The sequence below is a fragment of the Ailuropoda melanoleuca genome, chromosome 8, assembly GCF_002007445.2.
Source record: "Ailuropoda melanoleuca isolate Jingjing chromosome 8, ASM200744v2, whole genome shotgun sequence".
Lineage (NCBI taxonomy): Eukaryota > Metazoa > Chordata > Mammalia > Carnivora > Ursidae > Ailuropoda > Ailuropoda melanoleuca.
The window spans coordinates 19,330,399-19,341,014 of NC_048225.1; the positions used below are offsets into that span (position 1 = coordinate 19,330,399).

Genomic DNA, 10,616 nt, shown 5'->3' on the forward strand with positions numbered 1-10,616 from the left:
CCATCTGATAATAATAAAATAATACCTGTCTATATACTGGTCAAGTTACCTGCATTGTGTCCTCACCCCAGAGACCATACGTCCTTCTGGGGCATTTGCTGCCCCTCAGCCCAAGTAACAATAAACATTATCTTTTCACTGATAGAGCCTATGATTATGTTTCCCTTTATGAATCTACTGGTAGTGAGCAGTGCGATTTCATTCCTTGGGTCGTTAACTTCTTGTCTTTCTTCCTCCTTTCCAGGATAAAGTCTAACTTCCATGGCCATGAGGAATCACACTTCGGTTACAGAGTTCATCCTGCTGGGCATCCCACACACAGAGGGGCAAGAAACCATGCTCTTTGCTGTGTTCTCCATCTTCTACCTCTGCACCCTACTAGGAAATCTGCTTATCCTTGTAGTTGTGACATCTGATCCCCATCTCCACACTCCTATGTATTTCTTTCTTTGTAACCTCTCTGTTCTGGACATCGGCTTCTCTTCTGTGAGCACCCCAAAGATGTTGGCCAACCTGCTGGTGAGGAACCGAGTCATCTCTCTGGGTGGTTGCTTGTCTCAGGTCTTTTTTTACCATTTCCTAGGCAGCACCGAGTGCCTGCTCTACACGGTGATGGCTTATGACCGATTTGCTGCCATCTGCCACCCACTGCGTTACACCATCATCATGAATCGCCGGGTGTGTGCCCTGCTGGCTGCCGGCACCTGGTTTACTAGCTCTTTTCATGCCACAATTCTCACCACACTGACCTTCCAACTGCCATACTGTGGGTCTAACGAGGTAGACTATTTCTTTTGTGACATTTTCCCTGTAGTCAAATTGGCCTGTGGTAACACCTTCATCATAGAGACAGTGAGCTTCACCAACATTGGCCTTGCGCCCATGACATGTTTTCTCCTCATCCTTGCATCTTACGTCCGTATTGTCATTGCAATCCTAAAGATGCATTCTGCTGAGGGGAGGCGCAAGGCAGCGTCCACCTGTGTCTCCCACCTCTCAGTGGTCACACTGTTCTTCGGGCCCTGTGCCCTCATTTATACCCAGCCATCTTTGAGTGAGGTGCTGGTAACCCCAGTGCAAATCTTTGGCAACATATTCACCCCTATGCTGAACCCTACAATCTACACTCTGAGAAACAAAGATGTCAAAGGAGCCCTGAAAAAACTGGCTGGGGGCCAGATTGTTTCAGAAGGTCACTAGTCCCCTTATGGGTAAAGCTAGTTTTTTTTCCTTCCCATTTGTGTATTAAATTAATTTTAAAAAATATATATCCATGACAGTTGTAAGTCTTTCTGCCATGAAGACAACTGAACAGCAATTCTAACTGATAGAAACCTGTGACATAATCCCCATCTAATAGACCAGGGATCAATAAACATTTTCTCTAAATGTCCGGATAGTATATATTTTAGGCCTTGAGGACTATATTGTCTAAACTGCAAATATTGAACTCTGCTATGGTAGCATGAAAAGTGCCATAGAAAAGCATAACAACAAATGGATGAGTCTTGTTCCAATAAAACTTCACTTATACAATCAGGCAGCAAAAAAGATACGCCCCACAGGCCACAGTTTGCTGACTTCTATCACAGAGGTTAGTTGAATTTGAGAACACTTTTCTTCAAGGCTATATGGATAATGGTTGAAGAGTGGGATTTGATGTGGGCTGGGTACCACCAGGGCCCAAGGCGAATTACTGATCAGGGACAGAGGGTGAAAGGGTGGATGATAAGGGACATGGTACGCACACCCCCACTGTGAGAAAACTCTGTAGCACCTCAAGCAGACCTGAGAAATCTTCACGGCAGCAGGGCCATCTGGATGTGATCCATGCTGATGCCGCTGCTCCTGTGTCCTCGTGGCCAGCTTTCTTAGGCACGAAGGTAAATGAACACTATTCTTGCTCATACAAGCAATCTCCATTGACCTCTGAAATTTCTCAGCTTCTGCCTGTTAGCATCAATCACTGCATTAATTTTCCATCCATCAAACACCAAGAGTAGGCAATTTGGAATATGATTTTGACAAGTCTACCAGAATCTGTCACAAGATAGGATTATCGCATCTATTTAGCGGGGTGCTAGACAGAGTGAACCTGCTCCTGGTGCCTGTAGCCTGACTGCTCGGTGCTCAAGGACATAATGTGTGGTGTGTGTATGGACGTGAAGTGCTGTGGCTCGTTCAAGTGGTGGGACCAGACCCTCTGAGAATAATCCCACAAATCATGGGGTTTTGTGCTCCCCTCTCTTCACAGAGAAACAAACTGATGGGCTGTGGTGACATTCTCTAGGAGGGACCATCCACCTGCATGTTTTAATTATTTTCTGTCTGTTTTAATTATTTTCTGTCTATTCTGGGAACCTGACTAGTTCTTATTAAGGAACTGGGCTCTTTGGGTTGTACTAGCAAATAGAATTGGCCTTGGCTTGACAGAGAGATAGATAGATAGATCGCCTTCTTTCTAGCTATACTGAGGTAACTTCTTCTCTCCTAGTTACCCATAAAAGCAACCCCCTAAATCTCCATGGTGCCAAGCCCCCAAAACTTTCAAAGGACTTAGTATAATGGGGTTCTTCTGTTGACATTCCTAATTCTCTGGATAAATGTAAAATACATATTTATTCCAAAGGACAGAGCCAAAAGTTACAGAATACTTTGGTATAATCACAGCAACTACTGATTTTGACCTTTTCAAAAAAGGTTGTCATGAATCATGGCTGTTTTGGGCTTGGGTGGAAGTTTGTAATTACCCTAAGCTGTTTTCTTCCATTTATATGCCCTAATATAATGAAATTTTAAAATATATTTGGTGAATAAACCAAACATAACATAATACAACCTGTTAAAAATTATGTATCAATAAATTATATGTTGTTTTCCATAATCAAGAAATTAACCAGATGCATTCTTTATTGATTGGGAATCAATATATGTATCTTATCTGTTATTTATATTGTTTTGGTATCCAAAACAAATTTAATAATATGTTTTTATTTATTGCAGTTTTAAAAATTATTTTTATTGTGAAATATCTTTCATATTTTAAAAATATTATAAAATTTAAAGAATACTCATATTTTTCAGCCAGTACAGAAAATAGAATATAATCTAGAGGTTTCTTTTGTGTACTTCTGTTATCCTCATTCTCACACATGTTATTAGCAAGGTGTTCTTGTTAAGGAAATACCTTTATTTTATTTTATTTATGGATTTAGCACTATGTATGCATCCCTAAACAACATATTATACAGTTTTTTTTTCTGGTTTTGAAATTTGTTTAAATAGATTCATACGTGATTGCCTTTATTCTTTTTAAACTTGTTTTTGAGATTCACTGATTTTGACACATATGGCTGAAATTTTACATTTTATTATTTCTTTATTCATTCTGTTGTTGTAAGGCATGTAGGTGGCTTCTAATTTGTTGTTTCGAACATTCTTTTGCATGTGTCTAGAGCACAGGTCAAAGAGTTTCTCTAGAAGATGCATTCAGGAGCAGAATGGCTGAATTGGAGGATTTTCAAATAGCAAATCTGCTAGGTAATGCCAAACTGCTTTCTGAAGTGATTCTAAGAATGAAAGCCACACCCTCAGTGGACGAGAATTCATAGCATATCTCATGATTGTCCACACTTTGCAATGATGTTCTTCGTAATACTTGCCAATCTGATGTTGTGAAATTGTGGCCATTGTATTCTGAAATCATAGTTACTCAGTTACCTATAAAGTTGAGCAACTTCCCTATGTTTAATGACAGTTTGGGTTTCCTGCTTTGGGAAATTTAGGTTATTTTCTTAGTTCAGTTTCCTGTTTAGTATTTTGACTTTTATAAAATTGATTCACAGTAGTTCCGTATGTATCCTAGATACTGGTCTTTTATGGATAATATGCACTACAAATATCTTTTCCTAGCTGTGGCTCCTCTATTAACTTTAAGGCATTTTTTTTTATAAAATCAATGTGTTCATTTAATGTGAATGATATATCAAACTTTTCCTTTATAATCTCTTTCAGAGATGATTGTGTCTTGTTTAGCAATCATATTATTCTTAATTTATGTCTTTAATGTTTTCATAGTGTCAGAGTGGCGGGTGACATGGTGGCAAAGAATTTCACAAGGAGTGGAGCAAGAAGCAGGACAGAGTTTATTTCCTCTCCTAGGGAGGGGAGGGGCCAGACATCTAGACAAAGGTGGGCCCTGAGTTTCTGTTAGGTTGGGCCTTTTAAAGGGTTTTTAAGGATGTGAGAAGGTGCAGCTGTGCCCAAGTGATGGTGTGGGGAGGGCATGGACTCTTGGCCAGGTAGAGCAGGAGGTGGCAGGTTTCTTGGACTCTGTCTGGGGCTCGACTGGTATGCGGGTTGTGGTCAGGCTAGAGAAGAATATGTTCTGTAGCTGGGAGTCTACTTTCTGAGAATATAGGGTACTATGACCTAGAAAAACAAAGAGTTATAGCCAAGTGCCAACAACTGTGAGTTTTGTCTTCTGTAAGTAACTGTGGTGGGGTGGGGCAGGAGGGACTTTGCATAGATTCCTTTCACACAGTCTTGATTTTCACTTTTAAGTGAAATCCACCTGGAGTTGACTTGTGTTTGTGATGAGGTGAGAATTCAGTTCCCTTCTACTTAAAAAAAATGAATATTCAATTAATTGTCCCAGCATCATTTCTTTAATTTTTCAACCTCCCGTACTGTCCTGCAATGCCTCTGTAATATGGGCTCCAATGACGCCCACCTTCTAGGATTCATGCTTTTGTGCAATCAGGTCTCTGGATTTAGTGACTTGGTTTTAGTGAATACAACGTGGCAGAGGTGATGGGATATCACTTCCAAAATTACATTATAAAAGACTATGGCTTCAATCTTGGGTGTACTTGCTTTATTTTGCTGTCTTTAGGATTGACTGCCTTGGGAGAAGCCAGCTGTTACGTTGCAAGGCAGTCTTATGGGCAGGTCTCAGGTCTACCAATCGCCATGTGAATAAGCGGGAAGCAAATCCTTCTGCAGTCAAGCCTTCAAAGACACTATAGCCCCAGGCAACAGTTTGCAACCTCAAGACAGACTCTGAGCCAGAGGCACCCAGTTAAGCTGTGTCTGGATTCCTGACCCAAATAAACCATGAGATAATAAATGTCAGATATTTTAAGCCACTAAGATTTGGAATAATTGGTAATGCAACAGAAACTAAAACATATGACTATTCATATTTTCTGTTTCTTTTTTGAGTCTGTTTTTTTATTATAATAATTTTTTTTATTATATTATGTTAGTCACCATACAGTACATCCCTGGTTTTTGATGTAAAGTTCGATGATTCATTAGCTGCATATAACACCCTGTGCACCATGCAATACGTGCCCTCCTTACTACCCATCACCAGTCTATCCCATTCCCCCACCCCCCTTCCCTCTGAAGCCCTCAGTTTGTTTCTCAGATAAGTTGTATCTTTAAAAGGACCCTGGGAAACAAACTCAGGATTTTAGTGGGGAAGGGGGTGGGGGATGGGCTAGGCTGGTGATGAGTATTAAGGAGGGCACCTATTGCATGGAACACTGGGTGTTATATGCAAACAATGAATCATGGAACACTACATCAAACACTAATGATGTACTGGGTGGTCACTAACATAATAAAGAAAAAGAAAGAAATGCAAATCAAAATAAAAGTTTTTGTCCAATTTATCACAGTTTTTTTTTATGTTCAGTTAGCCAACATGTAGTACATTATTAGTGTTTGATGTAGTGCTCAATGATTTCTTAGTTGTGTATAACACCCAGGGCTCATCACAGAACATGCCCTCCTTAATACCCATCACCCTGTTACCCCCTCCTCTCATCCCCCTCCTTTCTGTAAGCCTTAATTTGTTTTCTGGAGTCCAGAGTCTCTCATGTATTGTCTCCCTCTGTGATTTCTTCCCATTCAGTTTTCCCTCCCTTCCACTGTGGTCCTCCACATTATTCCTCATGTTCCATAAGTCAAGCAGAGGAAGACGATAATTATATGGTTTCACTCATATGTGGAACAGTTTATCACAGTTTTCAAATTATTGGAAATTAACTTTTATATGTGCCCTTTCTCTTTTGTCTAGTAGTCATCTTTACAGAGATATATCTCTTAGTCTTTTCAGAGAGCTAGATTTTAGCATTGTTGATCCCTTTTCCTTTTGCTTTCTCTATTTCATTAATTAATTAATAAATTAATCTATTTTAGTTCTTTGAAAATTATAACCCTCTCGTATATGAAAGATGAACAATTCTCACATTTCGAATATCTGGTCTCAAGGGGCAAGGTTCTTGACACCCTTCATAGAAAAGAAATTCCAGGGGCTCCTGGGTGGCACAGCGGTTAAGCGTCTGCCTTCGGCTCAGGGCGTGATCCCGGCGTTCTGGGATCGGGCCCCACATCAGGCTCCTCCGCTATGAGCCTTGCTTCTTCCTCTCCCACTCCCCTGCTTGTGTTCCCTCTCTCACTGGCTGTCTCTATCTCTGTCAAATAAATAAATAAAATCTTTAAAAAAAAAAGAAAGAAAAGGAATTCCAGGTTCAGCAAACATATGTTGTGCTTAGTTGATATAAATTCTTAATAAATATGTATTGTTTAATACATTAATACAATTCTCAGCCATCAGAAAGAACGATTACCCAACATTTGCAGCAACATGGACGGGACTGGAGGAGATTATGCTAAGTGAAATAAGTCAAGCAGAGAAAGACAATTATCATATGGTTTCACTCATTTATGGAACATAAGGAATAGCAGGGAGATCCATAGGAGAAGGAAGGGAAGAATGAAGGGGGGGTAAACAGAAGGGGGGATGAACCATGAGAGACTGGACTCTGGGAAACAAACTGAGGGCTTCAGAGGGGAGGGGGGTGGGGGATTGGGATAGGCCGGTGATGGGTATTGAGAAGGGCACGTATTGCATGGAGCACTGGGTGTTATATGCAAACAATGAATCATGGATCACTACGTCAAAAACTAAGGATGTACCTTATGGTGACTGACATAACATAATAAAAAATTATTTAAAAAATACACTAATAAAATTCTAGAAAAATCATGTGGAGAACAAGTCCTAGTTCAGGGAAGCCAACTTTGCCTATTGACAAAACTGCTTGCTGGAGAGTCTAATCATGGAAATTATATTTCCAAATCAAAATGTTAGAAAACAGCATCTGAAAAGTAGGAGAAGAGCTATGGAGAACAATTTGAGATAAGGTATTTGAAACTGGATATTTAAAAGCCTAGGATATATAGTTGTTGCTTCTCATCCTAATACTATACTCTGAAACTGAAGAAATGCTTTCTACAGATATCCTAAGATTGAGCTGTACCTCTCTGCCTTCATCTCACTCCTCTAGATCAACCACAGAAATAAAAGTATTAGATATGGTTTTATCTTGTTCATGTCCATAGGCATGCCACAAAGGAGAATATTAGCATATTCTGTTTCAACCAGATCATTTACTTACTTCTAATTACTCCCTTTGTTCAACAATCCCCTTGAATCAGAATTCACTCAGGAATGGGATCCCAAAGGCCTCCAATGGCATTTAAATTTCCACATAAGAGAAAACAACAGCTATTAGTGTCTTGGAGAAATCTTTGCAGAAGACAGAGGTACATTCAGCTTTATATCATTTAACCTGAGTTTATTTCACCAAGAAAGGTCTTTCCAGACCTTGGGAGGAGATCCTTGACCCCGTTTATGATGTGATGTCAAAGGCAAATTTGGGCAGAAGATCCTAGAGAGACAGAGTGAAAGGATCAAACTGCCTCCTTGTAAGTCACATAAGTGCCATCTTCATCTCTTTGTGCTCCTTTTTTGTTTTTCATACGTCTTGTGCAGAGGAGTACTTGGAGTCCTTGGTTTATAAAGGGTCTCAGAGTCTAGGGTGACTAGGAGCATGGAACTACTAACCACAAGAATAGGACATTATTTGCTTGGTTTGTCTTTCAACTCATCACGTTGGCCAACCAACTCAAAAACTCCTTTCTTATTATTGTCCTATATAACCAGGGATTTGGACTTGATTCAAAATAATTAAAAGACTGGATATTCCAAATGAGCCTTCACCTGGACACCTTCGGTCCAATTCTTTCTGTAATGTGTGATTCCTCTTGATAAACATCCAGGAATTTTGGGGGGGCAGTATAGATTATGTGTGGCTCTTATCTTGAGTCTAGTCCCTTTTTAGAGGACAGTGCAGAACTTCTTCCTGGGTACAGATGCCATGAAGATAAACAGAGAAATTCTAAATATTCAGAAAAACAGGGCCAAACAGGAACAAGTGTATGATCGTGCTTCTTTACAAGGATGTGTATGGAGACTAATATCCGACAGTATCATATAAGTCTTTATACAAGACAGAATACTGAGTGTTATCCAATTTTGCCAGTCATTGAGTGAGCCATTTCACTACTTCATTCATCAAGCATTTATTGAGGACCTACTCTGTGCTGGACGCTGTTTTTTTGCACTGAGGATATAGCCGTGCACATCAAAAAGTATTTACTCCCCTACACTTTATATCTGAGGGTGTATGTGGTGGTGGTGGTGGTGGTGGTGCGGGTGGCTGGGGGACAGGTTGGCTTTCCATTACTTGCTAACGAGGAGCAGGAACATTCTCAGAGCCTGGTGACATCACCAAGAAAGCATGAATAACATGGAGCAAAATGTGATAAGGTTAGTAATGTCACAGTCCATCACAGATGCCCTACATTGGAAAGACTGATGATGTCAGGAGAAAAAAAATTAGATCCCTAGCTCTGCCATTTCTAGCAATCTCATTCTAGGAGAGTTGCCTAGACTTTTTAATGCTTGGATGTTTTCTTTTCTACAGATTTATCTCAAAAACTTAACTGTGAAGGTTAACTGAACTGAAATCATGTTGTATAAGCATTTCCAATGTAAAGCACTGATTGTCGAACACTTACGGCTTTCTGAAAAATCAGAGACAGAAAATATGATGTTGTCAGAGGTAGTGGTCCACAAATACAGTGATTCTTACATTGTAGTTCATATCTCAACATATGAAAAAGGCCCTGGTTGATTCTGAGGCTTCCGATATCTTTCCTCTCTGAAAGAGCACACATTTGTGTGGGCCCTGTCCTTCCCTTTGAAAATCTTTGTTCTAAGATGCTTTTTTTTTTTTGAAGTATTGTTTTAATAAGCAATGTCTGCATTTAGAATCGGTATAACAAAAATATTTGGCACAGCAACCGTTACGTTTTCTATGGCAACTATATTCCAGTTAAAATACCCTGTGATATGGGTCATCAGCAATTTTTTCTTAACTTTGAGCCAAAATGCTATCATTTCAATTACACATTTCATTTGCCCAGTATGTTCACTGACATCACGCCAGGGCATTCTTCCATGTCCTCTCCTTCCTTTTCCTCCCCTAGGACTGTCTCTCATGGAGAAGAAGAACTGCTCGGTGGTGACTGAATTCATCCTGCTGGGGATTCCACACACAAAGGGGCTGGAAACTATGCTTTTTGTCTTGTTCTTGCCGTTCTATGCCTGCACCTTGCTGGGGAATGTGTCCATCCTCGTGGCTATTCTTTCTTCCTCTCGCCTTCACACACCCATGTATTTTTTCCTGGTGAACTTGTCTGTGTTTGACATGAGTTTCTCTTCTGTGACGTGTCCTAAAATGCTGCTGTACCTCATGGGACTGAGCCCACTCATTTCCTATGAGAGCTGTGTCTCCCAGCTCTTCTTCGTCCATTTCCTTGGCAGCATTGAATGTTTCTTGTATACCGTGATGGCCTATGACCGCTTCACTGCTATCTGTTACCCTCTGCGGTACCCAGTCATCATGAGCCCTAGAATCTGTGGGGCTCTGGCTGTGGGCACATGGCTGTTAGGGTGTGTCCATTCCAGTATCTTGACTTTGCTCACCTTCACTTTGCCATACTGTGGTCCCAATGAAGTGGATCACTTCTTCTGTGATATTCCAGCACTCTTGCCTTTGGCCTGTGCTGACACATCCTTAGCCCAGAGGGTGAGTTTCACCAACGTTGGCCTGGTATCTCTCCTCTGCTTTCTCCTAATCCTTTTATCCTACACTCGAATCACCATCTCCATCTTGCATATTCGTTCAACAGAGGGCCGCCGCCGGGCCTTCTCCACTTGCAGTGCCCACCTCATTGCCATCCTTTGTGCATATGGGCCCATCATCACTGTTTACCTGCAGCCCACGCCCAATCCCATGCTGGGAACTGTGGTTCAAATTCTGATGAATCTCGTAGGACCAATGCTGAACCCTTTAATCTATACCTTGAGGAATAAGGAAGTTAAAACAGCCCTGAAAATAATTTGGCACAGGACAAACCATGTTCCTGAGAGTTAGTAAGAGTGGACGGATGGGTTGATGGCATGGAATTCTTTCTGGCCCCACATGCAAAATATCCTTCTAGAATCCTAACGTGACTTTTCAGCACACGCTGAAGGGCATGGCTCACTCTATCACAATACTTTATCATTTTGTCTATTTTATTTTCTTGTTTTACCTAAGTCTGCTCCCTCAGCTTCAAAATAACCACCTGGTATAATAAAAAAAATATTATTATAAAAAAAAAACCAAAATAACCACCTGGGTTGCTGTTATTTT

General features: G+C 40.6%; 2 protein-coding genes across 2 annotated transcripts; both read left to right on the plus strand.

Moving 5' to 3' along the window:
* The first annotated feature begins 261 nt into the window (after positions 1 to 261).
* On the plus strand, positions 262 to 1,200 carry LOC100472142 (putative olfactory receptor 10D4). The gene has a single exon (XM_019808976.1). The coding sequence runs from the start codon at positions 262 to 264 to the stop codon at positions 1,198 to 1,200; it is 939 nt and encodes a 312-aa protein (XP_019664535.1).
* An 8,216-nt stretch (positions 1,201 to 9,416) lies between these two features.
* LOC100468877 (putative olfactory receptor 10D3) lies at positions 9,417 to 10,355 on the plus strand. Its single transcript, XM_002928191.1, has one exon. The coding sequence runs from the start codon at positions 9,417 to 9,419 to the stop codon at positions 10,353 to 10,355; it is 939 nt and encodes a 312-aa protein (XP_002928237.1).
* Positions 10,356 to 10,616: the final 261 nt, after the last annotated feature.

Excerpts from the sequence above, each read along its gene's own strand:
- LOC100472142 (XM_019808976.1), top strand. The coding sequence starts at position 262 with ATGGCCATGAGGAATCACACTTCGGTTACAGAGTTCATCCTGCTGGGC.
- LOC100468877 (XM_002928191.1), top strand. The coding sequence starts at position 9,417 with ATGGAGAAGAAGAACTGCTCGGTGGTGACTGAATTCATCCTGCTGGGG.